The 17,966-nt window shown below is 39.3% G+C and overlaps 1 protein-coding gene across 1 annotated transcript in view; it reads right to left on the minus strand.

Annotated features, from left to right (window-relative positions):
* Window positions 1-17,966, minus strand: part of LOC145785359 (FERRY endosomal RAB5 effector complex subunit 3-like) — a 116,903-nt gene that overhangs the window by 1,621 nt on the left and 97,316 nt on the right. Inside the window, exon 9 of the mRNA XM_082597014.1 lies at window positions 5,894-6,086. Coding sequence (XP_082453140.1) covers window positions 5,894-6,086 — 193 coding nt within the window. The remainder of the gene's footprint in view (window positions 1-5,893; window positions 6,087-17,966) is intronic.

The raw sequence follows: 17,966 nt of genomic DNA on the forward strand, positions 1-17,966 counted from the left end.
AAACCTGTATAAATAGCCTGTCTGCCAGGTCTTTGGTTTTATGGGCTAAGTTGTAAGCACCACGACAGTCTTTGATTTTAGCCAGCAAACAGTTTTTGCACAGATCTGAGTTCATTCAATGTGGGCAGCTTAGAGTGCTTAACCTGAGTATCCACAGCCGATCGATGAGTCCGCAACCATTTCTGAGTTTCCGCAGTGCCATTCCATAAATGAGGAGTTGGTCCATTGATGACATGAAATCTCTCCTCTATTTCTCGTAATCTCTGCTCCACTTCTTGCCACGGAACTTCGATTGCAGCAGGCCATAACTCTGGAACAATAATTTCCAAGCTCTTTACAGAATTTTCATTGTTGGTGTCCACCATCCTACTTCCAATTTTGTCAACTGAAGCTTGAACAAAACGATTACGATCAAAAGAAGGGTAGTCTCTTCGTCAAGCTTTGAACTGGTCCAATGTTATGCCTTTTAGGAGTAGTTTTTTGTACTTCCAGGACTCAAGTTAACAACTTTATCAAACGAATACTTTCCTTCTTGAACAGCTTTTTTTTTTAAATTTGAAATAGAGAATAAACAATCCATTTGACATGATAACTACGAAGTTGATATTCTAAGTCTGGAGAGTTTCTGACAAAAGCGATAATTGCGCAAGAAAATCTTTTAAAAGCGCCAGACCTTCTACGAATTCCTTGGTGGTCATTTTGATGCAGAGACCTCTGAACATGGCCCGATCTGTTGCTCTAATATTCTTCCTGTTTGCGAGGGTTGTGAAGTGTTTATGCAATGCTGGGAAACTATTCCACAGAGCATTGATAGCAGGATGTGAGGACGCAACCCAACGTACACAAAAAGTTTTACCTACTTTCCTCAACTCGACATCGAACTCCCTTGCAATGCTGCTGTTCCCGATGCAATTTCAAGGATCTCAAATAGCCATTGCAATTTTTTCAAAAAATGCCTGTACGTGATAAAATGCATTTACAGCGTCTATTTGCATCAGATACAGCTAATTCTAACCGGTGGTTCGAACAGTGCCCCAAAATTATGTTCGGAAATACTTCTTTCACTCTGGGCCCTACTTCGCTCTTGGTACCTTCTTGTGTTTAAAGCCGCCGCAGATCACATTGTTACATCCAGGCGCAGCGGCCAATGGATTGTGTATTCATCGAGCGTTGTGAGGTCCACATATCTGTCCTGGGGTCGATATACAGGACAATGGTAGATAATGTGGTGTGCAATCTGAGAATCTAAGCCACATGCACAAGATGGTGAGTCGGTGGAGCTCTTGGTACCCAGCATTACAGACGCACCATGTCAGATGCAAAGAAAATCAAATGTTGTTTCAAATAAGCTTCAGTGAATCCATTCTCTCTCAGTACTTTCATAATTGCTTCATAAACAGAAACCGAATCTTGGCCATCAAGTTCACAAAGATCCAAAAATATGTTTTCTGAAGATTCATTATCATCATTCATCACACATACTGCGCACATACACAACCAAGCATGATTTCTTTGAGTGTGACGCTGATTCATCAACAATCAAAGAAACGTTCATGTTGCGATCTATAATTGCACAGGTAACTTGTTTCTGCATCGCGGCAGCAATGCTCTCGATCATCAAGATGCATGTAAAGCGAGTTTGTAGCGTTGTGCCCATGTCGGCTACATTCATAATTTGGAGTTGTACTGTCAGGGAAGTCGGATACAGGTTTATTTTGATGCGCAATGTAGTAAGGTGTACGCGTAGGCTAGACTTAATCGTTATTGCCACCATGTGACTTGTACTCCTGTCAATAGCTTTTTCTAGCTTGCCTTTCTTTTCGCTTTTCATAATCTATGTAGTCTTCTAATGAGTTTCAGAGTTCTTATGTTTATAACTTTTTTTCTCAAAGATTTTTGTCGATCGGATTTCAGAACACCTGTATCCACTACACTACCAGAGGTCCACTCCATACTTATCCTGATCCCTCTACTTTTATGCATCCTTGCCAATGTCACTTCTTTACATACTGCACAACTTATGCTTTTCGTGCCGGAAAGAAACAACCATGGATTTTCAGAAAGAAAATACTCTTGATTACAAGTCACATGAGTTTCGTCTATTGTTTTGTCTTCTTAGAGCGCTCGCTTTCCTATCATGCAATCCTGGTTCGACTCCCGGTTGTTGAAAAACACTGCTCACCTCTACCCACTACCCAGTGTGTAATAAACTGGGTGGGCATGATTACTGAAGTAAAGGCGGCCGAGAGAAAGGAACGGGCCACTCTAATCTTGTTAATACCGAAGGCTGAGTATAATGAAAACCTCATCTTCTCATCTGTGATGCTTGGATCAAGTATGGGACTCACCTTTTCTATTGTATTTCGGCCATTAAAGTTTTGTCTTTTAGTTTAAAATTTTTTGTCTTTTAGTTGTCAACTGAAGTTACTAAGTTCAAAATTAGTAAATTAAAAGTTTGCTGTTTTGCGACGTGCAGACGCCACTAATTTTATGGGTAAAGGTATTTCTATGAGTTTCTGCATTACTAAAATCTTCATTCTCGTTAGTTTGAGGTCAACGGCATCCATTGAGCGGGCTATCTAAACTTATATCGTTTTTATTGCCATTGTACCTGTCTTACGTGAGTTATCCATTTTTCTTTACCAGTGCAAATTATTAGGCTGATTATTATTTGTCCAAATCGAGGTTAAAAACATAAACTTTTGATGACAGCAATTATAGCAAAAAAGATTCTATAAATCAATCAATCATTTTATTTTTCGTCATTAACGCGTCCGGAACGAAAAAGATACTAACTACAAAAATCTATATAGACCTATCAGCACGTTAACGAACGGGAAAAGGTGGCAAAACCTTGAAAGGTATAAAACGTGCCTGAATGGTAAATCATGTGGTAGGCTATATATCAGTAGTTAGCACGTCATTCTATGGAAAAACCATGAGAAAGTAAATCCTAAATTTTGAGTTGGGCCTTTCTTAAAATCAATGGAAATATTGAAGGTGTAGTTTTCATGTTCGACTTGAAAAGTTTGGCCGTTTTTTCGAGTATCATTTAAAATAGTGGCTCCCAATTGCCGGTCCGCAAAAATCTTACTTTCTGCCAAGCTAATTTTAATATGGAATCATAAGCATTGCAAAGTTGTTACCCTATTGTAAAAAACATTTTACACTTGGCCGATTCATAGCTGTAAAAGTGACATATCTCGCATTCATTAATACATACAGAAAAATAGTTTGATAAAAAAATAAACTTTTTGATGACCTAAATTTTGTGCCGCTTTTATTGTTTTATCATAAACTGCTGAAATACAGTGTTACCAAATGGAGAGTTATGTTTCTAATCGGAAAAAACTTCAAGGTTGTTGGGGATAAAAAATTGGAATAGGAGAAATTGAGGTTCGGAAAAAAAGGAAGGCATGTCATAGAAACTTTCCAGGGCCGGAATTGGATAGGGCAAACATCTTGCTTATTAAAGATTATGATTATGGAACATGTTTCCAGTAGGCTATAGGCTAAAAAGGCTCTGGTGAAGCTAATAGGGTAACAATTATCATTGTTTGCCAACAAATAAATTATGATCATGATTTTGCGGAACATGAAAATCCTCACATTGGAAACTTTTGGATCAACATTTCAACAATCCATTCACGGAAGATAGCAACAAATAGGCTACAAGCTTACGCTCAACAAAAAAGAAAGTTTGATAGAATTAGCATATGTTGTGATGCTAAGCCTACCTTTCAGGTCAAGTACAAAAAAAAATCATTGTCACAATTCTGGATATCCCTTGAAAGTGAATATTCGTGTCAGATTCTCACGGCATCAACTTGATGGTGATTGTATCAATCAGCGGATTATTCGAAAAATCTTTTTCATCCCTCAGTTTAATTAACCCATTTGTGCCGAAAGTGAAAATACTTAAAAAAAATTGTTGAAAATTTAAATATTGCATAATCATGACCTAAAAAACATTTCACAATTAAATTTTTCTTAATTATGTTAGTACTTATCGAGAAAAAGACTGTATGTAAAAACGCCAAGAGGAAACTAAAAAATTATCAAAAATTTCAGGAAATTACGATAATTATGTTATTGTTCTAAAAACAAACACAACTACTTTGTTATACAGCGTAGAAATCGTAGGGAATCGCTGTTTGATACCGCTTGATGCGTGGGAATTGATTGACGCTTTTGCTTCATTTTGCTAACATGTGTGCCTAGCGTCAGCGACCTATATATAGGACACCTATCTTTTGAACCCATTTTCTCAAAAATTTTGCGGCCAATTAAATTTAAACATTTGCTGTAAAATATGTTGATATATAACGAATAAAGACAATGACAAATCTTTTTGGAAGCTTATTTGCATATGCGGATTTACTAATATAATTCGACATGCACTTTCAAAATTTCAGACTTAGCAAAATCGGAAAAATTGAAAATGATGTCACGTCTCAACCCAAAACGGAGTTTTGAAAAAAGTTGTGATATATGCTGCAAAAATACTCATAAATGTATTTTGACTTCGTCTAAATCTAAAAACTGAACGTGCGAAGAAAAATTTTAATTTGAGTAGGTGTCCTACAAATAGGACGCTAGGCATAAATGGGTTAAAACAAAGCAAATGAATTGGATGTATGCCGAACCAAAGCTACGTATTTCAGAAACTTCATTGATGCTTCGTTTACCTAACATTCTACTGGCAACGTAACAGCAGCAAATTTCCTAGTAACATTGATTTGGTAAGTAAATGAATTGACATTTTGTTGCTTGAGTTGATTTGATTGCCATTTTGATGTAATTTTTGTCCTAAATAGAAGGTTTTTGCTAAAATCTTGAATATACAAACACAATGACAAATTTGGGTAACAAAAGATTACAAATATTTGTTGTATCTACAACGGTCTTTTGTTGCCATTTCGCAACTTTCTATAGTTTTGATGATCTCCTGGTATTAAGTTGGGAACCACTGATTTAGAAGACATTGAAAGAAATGAGAAAAACGAAAAAAAGGAAATTTGCAAAATTGAAGTTGGGCCTTTTTTGAATTCATGCATTTAATTGTTTTATTCAAGAATTGTAATTGTTTAATTCATTTCAAATATCAAGAAATTATAGATTTGTTTAACACTGTTATCATGTGCATGTTTATCGTTTGTTTGTGTTGTTACAGACAAGTGTTATTACCTAAGTTAGTTTAGTTATTTTCTGTTTTTAGAATAAATCATGTCAGTGTTTTCTTGTCGTAAGTTTACCACACAACCCGGATTCCTTTTGCTAATCTGTAGCAGTTTTACTTTTCCTAGCCAAAAGAAAAACGTCAGCGCAGTCTATTTCAAAGAAAAGGCACTCCAGAATGCAAGCAGTGTGACGATGGTTTGCAAATGTGAATAAAGGAAATACTAGATAAATTGGCATTTGGTTTGACAGATCATTCCATAGACTGATACCTTTTTTGGGAGCAAAGTTTAGATTCTAACAAGAATTATAAACATAAAATTGCAGCAATTGCAAACAAAATGCTAAATTCGGAAAGCAGAGCTTTCCGAATAAGATGAACAAGCAAGATATATTTACAAATATATGCATGATCGTTCTATTTGGCGCCTGGTGATTGTTATCCAACATGAAACCTTAGGTAGCGCATAACTTGTCCATGCTAGGTTTACTGTTATTGTTTCAGCTCTGCTTGCCGCATTGAGCATTTTGTTTGCAATTGCAGTAATTTTACATATATCTCATCTACTTCATTCTGATAAGCTCGTGAACAAAGACGAAAATTAATGCGAGCAATGAATCGCTTTCTCCTTGCCATCTTCAAATTTTATATCACCAATCAACTCTACAAGCTGATACAACCAACACCAACAGTATTGTCGCAGAAAAATATTACCTTCAATATTTGCCGTAAACTGGTGATTACTGGATGACGTGAAGTTACATTGCTAAGAGATGCTTTCGTTTGCAAGGAGTTTTCATCAGCTACCAGGTGGAACACGAGATGGACTTGGGAAAGGTTAGAATGCTTCGTGATGTAGAAATCACCTTCATGGAGGTGAATGTCTTCTACCGTGCTGGCTTTAGGACTGCAAAGTAAACCGATTCGAACAGTTAACACAAACTCAGCAAAACAGATTCCAAGCTTGGCGTCTTGATGTTCAATCACTGGACGTTAGACTCTCCCAGCAAAATAAACAACAGAACGTCTGATGATAAAATTTTAGTGTAACATGTTTGCAAAGCGTCTCTGCATTCAGCAAAACAAAGTTTACATAATAGTTTCCGCAATGCAATTGAAAAAGAAAGAATCTTTTGACAATTTAGTAATAGTGGTTCTCAACTTTTTTCTGATTGAGTAGGCTACCAATCGGTAAACCCCTAAGTCACTGCGTACCCCCTTATTTGATCGAATATTCTTGCGTAAGTTGCGTTCACAATATACATACAATACAATAACAACAACGAATACAACTTGGTTTAAAAAAAATGAAACATTTGGTTCACCTCTACTGACTGAAGACCTATTATCAGTGCGCAAAAGTGAACACCAGTTGCTAGGGAATGAAGTGTTAAGCTTTCCTGGAGTAGAGAATAAGAAGATTATTAAATAAACTTGGTTTGGGTGTGTCGTCTTTGCTGTATGTTACCTATACCTAAATATAGTCATGAAATTCAATAACTCAGCATTGAGCAGAGTCATAATGGACAGCTTTCTGCAAGAATTTGTCATTCTCTAAAATAGACAGACTCAGAAGCTTTAAACTTTTGTAGTATTTGCTCTCTACGGCTTTCAAACTAAATGTTTAACATCCAAAGGCACCTTCACAGATTTACTCTAAAAAATTATTAAGCAAATATAAAAATTATTATCGTAAATTGGATAATTGCTGATCAAGAGTTTAGTATCTACGCTTTGAAGCGTTTGTTTTTCTATGATATTAACCAGGCATTCCAATCATTTTTCTCCTAAGTACAATATTGTTCTTGAAATGACAAATTTAAGTGGAATCAAGGCAACAAAAAGTCTGGTAGAAAGCCTGTCCAACAAATCCTGCCCCTCCAGATGTTTTAAGAATTGAAGTTTTTCACTTGAAAAATACAAAAAATCCATTGTTCAATTAACAACGATGCCAAGTCTTGTTTTTTTAAGAAAGTTTTGAGAACAGTTTTGTGATGAAAAACTTATGTGGTATTGCAGGTTGAAAACCATTAGCTTAAGGTAAAGCGCTGGGTCCTTAACAATTATTCCAAAAATCTTCCAAATTGAGCTTTAGAAAATAAATTCTCAGTCTAGACTCTAAAGATATTATTTATTTTCACAACTAAAGTGTTACAGGAATATGACAATCACCAACACAACAAACTATTTTCTAAATTAACTTAGGGCACTAATAGTCTGAGCGTAAAATGCGAAAATATAGGGCCGCCTGGAATAAATTGTAACCTTAACAAATTTGGTATCGTTGGAAGGCTTAATTCCTCTAGTTTAGGATTATCACTCTCCTCCAACCAGGGACCCTTGGCAAAAAAAGTTGTGGCCGTTTTTTAAGCAACACCTTGCGCCGCTAGTGGCGCAGCTAATCTAGCTATGTTTTCAGCAGAAACAGCAAGCCGTGTAAAATTCTGCCAGTCGAAGTTGCTCCGGTGACCACTTGACCAGCGTATTAGCCATGTAGTGGTATCCATCTTGAACTCTGAGCGTTGCGTAAAACGAAAAAAAAAATAGCCATGAGGTTTGTAAGTAACTAGGCAGTACTGAGTAGGTTTGGGACAGCAAAGATTCTTGATCTACCACTTTGCACTGGCTGCAGCCTGCAGTACCTAGCCTAAATATCACAGAACTGATTACCGTACCAGGCAAGCCTACCGTAGTTTAATTTGTTTTGGTAACTGTTTGCAAGAACATCATTATCGGTAAGTTATGTCAGGTTATTCATTTAATTTGGTTTGCAACAGAAGTCAAAACGTTAGATACGGTACCGGGCAGCAGGCGATACACAGGTGCACTAGGCCTATAACAGTGTAGGCTATGCTAGGCAATGATGAAAGTTAAAGGAAACAGGTCCAAATGTTCTTTTCATGCAGCATGTCTTATCATCTCTAGCTTATGTTAAATTTTTGAGTTTTCTGTTGTTCTTTTAGTTGAGTTAGCTCTTTCAGGCATTGCATGCAGGTGTGAAGTATTTGTACCAATGAATGCAGTATGGTAGTAGTAGTAGTAGGCCACTGTTACCAGTGCACTGGTGCACAAACTGACAAAGGAAGGGTGTTTATTGAGACCTGGTAGCTTCTAGTGATATCCATGCAACAATACGTTTTCTGGTAATTGCACACACTATCAGTTAAATAAGGAGGCCAGCCTACCAGTAGGAGCTATGGTTCTTGTTACTGCTGAGACCACCTGTAAAGGCAATAACATACCGTATTCAGATATAGATTAAGTTTGAAAGAGCAAATGTTCTGTATGGCCATTTTTTTCCCAGGTCTGATGTTAGTTTTCTCTCTTTACAGCTTTAAAGATTTTTATGAAATACCAGTAATGATTTCTAAGTTGTATAGCTTAGTTTATTAAACAGTTAGAATTGATAGACTAGTTTTCAGATGTTATGGAGATAATTGAATAATTGAAAATCAGAATCAAGCTTTTTATATATAATGAATGTTTATGCATCAAATGCCAATCTCATAATTTATCGAAGCTACAAGAAGTGAAACGAGGTGGACTGAAGACATTAATCAGCTATGCACAAAACATTGGTGACAGTCATCTTTATCAATATCTAAAAGAAAAAGAAGAGAGCGAAAGTAGTTGTAAGATGCATGAGGTGTGTCAAAAATTACTTGCTGTTTGCTCATGCTTGGAGTGGATGTGATACAACTTCTGCAATATATCAACAAGGTACCAATATAATTAATCAGCTCGTCGTCGTCGTTTGAGCTTCTGGGGCCGAGGGTCTATCCTTTTACCACCCCAGATTCACGATGTTCCCGGACTACACTGGAAGGCTGCTAGAGAGCAGCCAGTCTTTAGTTTCATCATCCATGACGCGCAGACCTTCCACTCCGTTAGGTGGCTTGAAGATGGTACAGTCATTGATGATGTGGTCTGCGGTCTGTTCCTCGGCACCACATTCACAGGAGGAGGAAGAAGCCATTCCCCATTGGTGCATGGTTGAGCGGAAAAGCCCGACGCCCGTACGGAGACGGTTGAGGCGCACCCATGCCCGTCTCTGTAGTGTCAGGCCGATGGGGCGTGTGTCGGCGTCGGGGATGAATGAATGGAGTCTGGTGGTGCTTGACCTCCATTCAGAATTCCATTTATGGTCCGCCCAAGTAGCCGCAGAGATGTCTTGTTCATCAGCTTCGTTGATCAGAAGCCGAGCGGCTGGCACGAATGGGTGTCTTGATTTCAGTCGGCGGGGGTGCCCGTTTGGGAAGGCAGAGATCTTGTGGTGGAGAAGATGATTAGGCTCCAGTGCCCGTCGACCGAGGGACAGAGTGGCTTCTTCGCGACGAAGCTCAGCAGGTTGGATGCCAGCGAGAATGGGGAGATTGTCCAATGGTGTGGGACGCAGGCATCCGGTCACTGTGCGCAGGGCGCTGTTTATGGCAGTGTCGATGTTATGGCAGTGAGCACTGCGGCACCAGACAGGTGCACAGTACTCTGCTGAAGAGTAGACAAGGGCTAAGGCCGCTATTCGCAAAGTGTCAGCCCTCGCCCCCCAGCTAGAGCCTGCCAGGCGCTTCAGTAATGCAGCGCGGGATGTCAGTTTCTTGCGCAGTGACACCAAATGGTGGCGGTATGTGAGCGATCTGTCTAGTGTCACCCCAAGATACCTTGGCTCGGGGCAGAAGGACAGAGGTTTTCCGTTGTTGTGGACATGTAGCTCACGATCAGCTTCCCGATTGTGTAAGTGGAAAGCTGCCGCCACAGTTTTGGTTTCGCTGAGTCTCAGTCGCCAGTTCTGGAGATAAGCTGAGATGGTTTGCATGTCCTGGCTCAAGGTATCTTCTAGATTTTCCCACGACTTTGTGGAGTGGAGAACCGCCAGATCGTCCGCATAAGCGTATTTTGCGGAGACCGTGGTTGGCAGGTCGTGGGTGTAGATGTTGAAAAGAAGTGGAGCCAGGACCGATCCCTGTGGGACGCCGTTTTTCAGGCGTCTCAGTCTGCTTCGCCGTGGGTTGCCAGTGGTGAGGGTGAAGCTTCGATTCCTGACAAGTTCCATGATCATATGGACCATATGTCGGTCAGGGAGCAGGCGAAGCAGCTTGTAAGTAAGGCCGCGATGCCATACAGTATCGTAGGCAGCTGTGAGATCTAGAAAGACAGCGCCGGCCTTCTTTTTTGCCTCAAAGCAGTCCTCGATGTCCTGGGTCAACAGTGTGACCTGATCTACAGTGGATTTTCCGCGCCGAAACCCAGCTTGCTCTTTTGGAAGGAGCGGGTCGATGATTGGGTTGACGCGGGCATAGATCAGTCTTTCGAGGATCTTGAAAGGAACGCAGAGGAGGGATATCGGACGATAGCTCTTTGGGTCCTCTGGTGGCTTTGGTAGCAGTACATTTTAATCTAGCTTTCAGTGTTTTACATATAGTGTTTGTTACAGTGTTTTATATATTCCTGAACTGCTTATCATGCTTGTCTGAAAGTACATTTTTACCATTTTCTGATCAGCTTTTAAAAGATATGCAAGAATTCAGATGGCAGTCATTACCAAATCCACTCAATATTATTCTAATATTGTAATACTTTTATTCGGAATGCCAATGTATGGAGTGTATGCACACATTATTTGGTGACAATGATTAATTATGTCATCTGTCTTGTTGCTTAGGAAAGCTAAAGATGTTCAATTACCTGAAGAAGGAAGAATTTCAACAATCTGCTGATGTATTTAGGAGATTAGATTCTACACGTGAGCAAATAGCTGATACTGGAAGAGATTTGTTATTGAAAAGGTTGGTTACTGGGACTGTATTGGTGCACAGTTAATTAAATAAGAAGAAATGAAACTGTTGCTGAGTAGCCTACCAGTCTGAATGAGATTCACCGATAGTAATGCTATATTTTGTTGATCCATCAAGCTTTAGTGCAAAACCTGCCGATTCACTTGGCCAACTACGGTACGTCAAGTACATGCAGATGGTTGCAACAGCTTCCACTGTTCATCCTGAAAGATTGCCTCCCACCGAAGCTGCAATTCGTTTTCATTTCTTCAGAGTACATTCGCAGGTGAAATAATAGTGCGTAGCCTAATGGTATTGTAACACAATACCGGTAATCATTTAGTATAAAAGCATCTTTGCTCTATAGATTATACCACTTGAAGATATTTTTCAAGAATTGTTTATTGTAGGTAACTTCAAAATATTACAGCAAATTGCGCTATTAAACTGCTGTAAGGAAAAGATGCAAGTTATAGCAAAACAACTTGCGTTTTAATATGACTAGCATAAACATGTGGTGTACTACAAATCAAAAATTTTATGGCAGCAAGACTTGATTTATCTAAGTTGATATAAAACTGTTGCTTCAGGTATGTCAGTGGAAGCATCTTGACACTGAAATCTTGGATCTCGCACAATGGGGATGGAAAGCTGACGCAGCAGGTGCAGTTATGCCAATAAAGGCCAATTTAGATCCGGCACCAGAATGGCTATTGAACGTTGTACGATGCAAATGCAAAGAAGGAACAAAAAATCAATGTGGTACAATGTCTTGCAGCTGCAGAAAACATGGCTTAAAGTGCGTAACAGCATGTGGAGAGTGTCGTGGGGAAACTTGTTGCAATCTTAGTTGTGTACAAGAAGACTGCCCTGAGGATTGCGACATTTTGATCATGTTTCAATAAACGATCTGCCAACAAATTAAAATCAAAATTTTACAAGTGCTCCAATGATATTAAAAATGTTCTATTCCGTTCATATTGTACTCCAATGTATGCATGTCATCTGTGGGAAAATTATCATCAACGTAACATTAATCGCCTGCGTGTTGCCTTCAATAATGCATTTAGAATTATACACAATTTGCCTAAACATTATAGTGTACGTGAACATCAAGTCTTGTGCAACATCATAACATTTGATGCATTACTTCGTAAATATGTTTTTTCTTTTGTTGGAAGATGTGAAGTATCGTCTAACTCTATTGTTGCCTCCCTGATGAAGTTCGACTGCCATCGTATATCAAATTATCGTCTTCATTATAATAATTCTATGTAGGCCTATGCTGATATATAGTTTTGATGGCTGCCATGTCATCTGATTGTTTTTATCGTTCTGAATACTTTCAGTTCTTCTAACTTGCAACACTACCGTACCATTGTCTGTAAACTTGTAACATTAGATAGCCTATTTAGTGAGATTTTGTGCATTTGCAGTTTGTGTATTTTGTTGTTGTTGTTCGTTATTTGTGCATTTGCAGTTTGTGTATTATTTCTTTGTTTTGTATATTGACAGCTTTGTCTGATGCAAATAAATATTATTATTTGTGTAGCCTATTGCCCAAATTTGTGCTACCCGAAAGATTCCACTGGATAGTTGAGCTGTACTCCTCAGACATGGCATATCCACTAGCAGTGTGAGTCGAATTTTCACCGTCGACAAGAACAATAGTTACACGCCTTGGGCAGTGGCCGAGTGGTTAGCGCGTTGGGCTCGCAGTCGAGAGCCTGCATGTTCGACTCCAGCCACACCCGCACTTGCTGTTGTTTCTCTGGGCAAGAAACTTTACGATAATTGCCTCTACCCAGTGATCGATTTCGAGTAATGGGTAGTACCAAATTTAAGTCATAAGTAGAGTAGACAACCGGAAACAGACCTTGCAGTCGGCTGCAGCGTGGGTCAGGTGTACGTCAGAAGGCGGTACACCGATGCATAGCGCTCAAGTTCGCTTTCCCGCAATGCAGGATAAAGTTAATAAAACAAAAACACTCCACGGTATAATTATCGAAGTAGCCTAAAGTTTTAAAAAATTTTCGCATTTTTTGTATAATACCCATAATATACTCTCGCCACTTGTAGCGCTTAGTTTCGTCATTAAACCGGACCTGGGGTCAAAATGCCCCCTTGAAACATTATATGAAGCTCCGTTATGTCTAAAAACGATTTTTTAGAACAAATGTATTGGATCTGCAACTATCAATGGGCTGAGAGTAATTGGTAAGCAATTTTGATTTGATGACGTCAGAGTGACGTCATTTAAATATAAATAATATTTTATCAAATGTGAGTTGTCTCTTTCTTATACACATAGGGAAAAAAGTTAAAAATGAGCCTAAAAACTTGTGCAAAAGGAAATATACAGTTTCGCCACTAGCGGCGCAAGGTGCTGCTTCAAAAACGGCCATAACTTTTTTTGCCAAGGGTCTCTGATTGGAGGAGAGTGAAAATCTTAATCTAGAGGAGTTAAGCTTTCCAACGATACCTAATTTGTTAAGGTCGCAATTTATTCCAGGTCAATACGTTTTACGCTCAGACTATAAATCATAACCACAACATTGTTTTCAAATGATAAAAGGATTTAGAAATGCATCCTCGGTGAAGTTTCAAAGTTTTTAAAACTTTCAAAATAAAATATTATCACTAAACTTTCCACTAAATTCTTCCTTTGACTTCACCGATGATCCAAAAGGAGTGATAAGAATAATCAAAAAAATAGAAAGTACCACAGTAAGTTAGTAAAAACAGTTAGTTAGTTAACTTGAATATGTCAATTTAGTGTTGTACACTCTTCTACCTTTAAAACCTGACTGCAAGTTTATAAAAACTAACTTTAGAAAAACCTTGACTTAAATGTGTATTATGATGTTCTTTGAACATAGCACAATTGGTGAAACCTGCAATGAATTGGGAGTCTTCAACTTTTTAAGTTTTGCCACAGTTGCACGTCTTGCAAGAATCAACACTGAGCATCACATTACTAGTTTTATTGTTTGAACTGATTTAGATTAGACTGATTTAATTGATCATGATTTACATCTGAAAATTTGTTGAAAGGTTTTAACAGTTTACAAGCACTGCATTGAAAGTCTGAAAATATTGTTTAAATCCACTTTCACCTATTTTGAAAAGACTACGATATTAAACGCCTGTAAGGACAGGACTCTGATTAAATTTCTTGTTTTAGAATCACTACTAAATATCTTCAAAAGCGGTGCAGTAGGTGGGACCTGTCAGTGTATAACTCCGTTGTAGAAGAATGTGTCAATCTGTGGTGTATCAAAGAACTTTAGAAGACTCGATAGAAGAAGATCTTCAAAAGGATGTGCACATAAAAGTAGCGACAAGGTATAGCACATTAAAAAAAAGCGAACATCCAAGATCATAGGTGAAGTGCATGTCTTGAGTGAGCTTCCGGACCACCTAAGCAGAGAGGCGACAGATCATGTTCAGGGGTAGTGCAATGTCATGCCAACTGGATGACGAATCAAATCAGTGGCTACTTGAAAGCAAACATGTAGGCCGAGTTGCCGCAACTGCTCAAGGGTGGTAAAGGGCAAAGCTGCTCAACGCTTGGCATAGTGAAAAGATTCAAATGAAAAAGAACAATTTTCAGTGATTAATCCTGGGAATAGATTAGTACACTGATTAGGGTACCGATCAAAGAATAGAATAATTACACATGCCTATAAAAAAAAATAGGCACAAAGTATAAGAGTTATTTTAGAATATTTGTTTTTCAAAAATGCCCAGATTTTTCTAATCGGCACTAGTTTCGTGATATTTGACAATGAAGTATTTTTGAAATCATTACTCAAAAGCACTTCATTAGCAAATCACTCACTTTCAGCAAATGTCGTAATTACGTTTGAATAGTTCAAGTGGTTGCTATTGCAGGAGGTTCAACACACAAGCAAGGAATAAAATAAACTGTCCATTCATCAAATTTAACGGCTCTTGGTATGGACGAAAAGTGGGTCAACATGCCCCATTCTGAGAGTAACATCTGCATCCAACCAGATGAAAAACGAAACTTGTCTAAAAAGAGTCTCCACCAGGTCGGCACAGCTGCAAGCCGCAATTGACAAGTTCAGACGCCCCATCATTCTACAGCTTAACAGAAAAGGGTACAGAACAAGCAAGATCAAAGTTGTCGAGCAGCTTGCTCATACCAACCGGGCAGTGAAATTTTTCTTCTAACGAACTTTTTGCTACTTCGCATAGAGTTTATATTTACACCGTGTGAATGCAAACATTTTTCGTTGGCGTGGTTGGTTCAGTGGTTTCGTCTTTTGCCTTATATTCGTGAGGACATCGGTTCGACGCCCATCGAAGTCAATTTTTTTTTCTTTACATTAATTTTTGCAGTGTACAAAAGCTTTTCAAAACAAGTAAGGTTAAAGGGTTAGGGTTAATTCTTAATCAATTCGGAAAATCTTACTTTTAAACTAGTAACCAGAATCAATTTTTTTTAACTTTTTTAAACTTGACTAAACTAGGTGTGTCTCCAGGCTACGTTTTTTTTTCAAGTTCAATGTTTAGATTTGGACCTGGAGGGCGAAAATCGGTAAAATTTGCGCGCGCCGCGCGGTAACCAGTAATGGCTACACTTAAAGAAATATGCAAATGATACAAAAAGTTCGAGGAAAAAAATTTTGCAACCGGGCATTCGTCATCCTCCTCCAAGAGACCCACTACACCTCTGTGGATGGGCTAGCTGTTTCCAAATACATGCTAGCCGGGTCTACCTTAAGCAGGAAGCATGGAATTGTCACGTTTGTGCATGAGAGACTAAAGTCGAACTTTGTCGACCAATCTCCAACTGCATACCGAGATTGAGTGGGTGTGCAATTGTGCATATGTATCTGACTACAACATTGTCAATAGCTACAAGCCTAAACCCTCGCTAATGTTGCCACCATCTCTTCCAATGTACTCCCACCCGGTCTTTGCGTTAGCGATTTCAACTCCCAGCACACCGACCGGAGATACAACAACACAAGCAGCAACGGAAAATTGCTGGCTGACTGGGCCTCTACAAATTCCCCTTACGACCATCAGCACTCTTGATAACGCACCATGGCCGATCTTCATAGCAACTGTCCATACAAATCTTCAATATATCAGCTAAAGTTATGTAGGCTAATAAAGTTATAGTCTATATATGTTTATTTGTTTTGTAACATTTTTTATTTTTTTATTTTCCCTTTATATCTTAAATTTTTCTGAAGGTGTTGCGACCGTGCCAAATTTTTTTCAACTCAATAACTTACTTCGATCACAAGCACGTTTTAACGTTCGCGTTTTGTCGCTTCTACCTTTTTCTTGACCTTTGCTATGTTGACGTGTATTGTTTTGATATGATGGTCAGAAATAAAAAACAACTGAACTGATCTTGCCCTCCTATACAAAGGAACCAGCTAGTTTCCATTCCAGTAGTTGGTGAACAGAGACAAACCCTGACTTGGCATTTGGTAGTGTCCAGTTCATTTCTAGACAGAAGTATGCTTGACAAGTTTCCACAGTCGCAACATCAGCTGTCCCTCATTATCACCCCAAAATCGTGGCACCTGTTCCAAAAGCACCAGTGATGAAAGGAAACTTCAAAAAAGCCGATTGGAGTCAACACAGCCTCTTGACCAACGAGTCTACTGCAAAGTTACTATCACCTGAAACGTGGTTTGTTGACGAGGCATACCAGACTTCTGCAATGTCATAACAACTGCGGCAAAGGCCACAATGCCATGTATCCATCGAACCAGCTATCTACCATGCTGGGACTCTGAGTGAGAAACTCTCTCTCGCTCCTGCCTAAATACACTTGGTACTGCTTCTAGCATTGCCGCTATTGCATTACTTGAGCGGCTCGATGCAAAGAAGCTTGAGCAATGGAACAAAGCCGACCAAACCATCGACTCTTCACACTCAAACCATAAAGCATGGAGCATCATCAACAACCTCACTAGGCGCTCAACGAACTCCTCAGTGCCCCGTTTCTGCAAATGCCATCGCTTCCCAGCTAGTGCAGAACGGGGTTTACAACACAAAGGACCGCAAGGCATCCCACCTTGTTGCCAAGGCAGTATCTGCACTATGGTGAGTGCAAACATCACAAGAACAATCTGGAGATTTCATTTCAGGAGCTCATCACCGGCCTCTGCCTAGTGAAATCACACAAGTCTCCAGGGCAGGATAAGATCTGCTGTGAGCTTGTGCTCCATGCTGGCCCTGCCCCTAAGTCCTGGTTACATAGATCCTTTCTTCCTGCTTGCTGGAGAAAAGCTTAAATAGTTGCGAACCTTAAGCCTCACAAGCCACCAGAGGACACAACAAGTTATCATCCGATATCCTTCCTCTGTATTCTTTTCAAAATCCTCGGTTGGTTGATCTATGCCACAGTCAACGCAATGATCTAATTGTTTTGACGCAAAAAAGAAGGCCGACGACGCTGTCTTTCTACAATGTTATAGCCGCCTAAGACATCGTATGCACCGCGACCTTACTTGCAAGCTGCTTTGCATGCTTCCAGACCGACATATGGTCCATATGATCATGGAACTTGTCAGGAATCAAAGCTTCACTCTAACCACCGGCAACACGACGCCTGAAAAATGGTGTCCCTCAAGGATCAGTCCTGGATCCATTTCTTTTCAAATCAATATCTAAACTCACAACCTACCAAACATGGTCACCGTAAAATACGCATATGTGGATGACCTGGTAATTCTCCAATCTCAACTCCAAAAGTTGTGGGAAAACCTAAAAGACACTGTAGCGCCTGAGAGCTTTCTCTTTGACGTCACGCGCTTCACTCCACTGGCGTCACGTTGGATTCAAGAATATTCTTGATTTGAACAAATACCGCGGGCTGCTGGCGCGGTCCGCGTCTCGGAATTCAATCTAGCAATCAATTTTTGTAAGATGCCTAACCGCATTCCGACCGTATGTTAAAACCTTTCTTATGATACTTTATTCGAAAAATTACAGGAATACCCATTTTTGTTATAATTGATCCAAGT

The sequence above is a fragment of the Aplidium turbinatum genome, chromosome 16 (assembly GCF_918807975.1).
Source record: "Aplidium turbinatum chromosome 16, kaAplTurb1.1, whole genome shotgun sequence".
Lineage (NCBI taxonomy): Eukaryota > Metazoa > Chordata > Ascidiacea > Aplousobranchia > Polyclinidae > Aplidium > Aplidium turbinatum.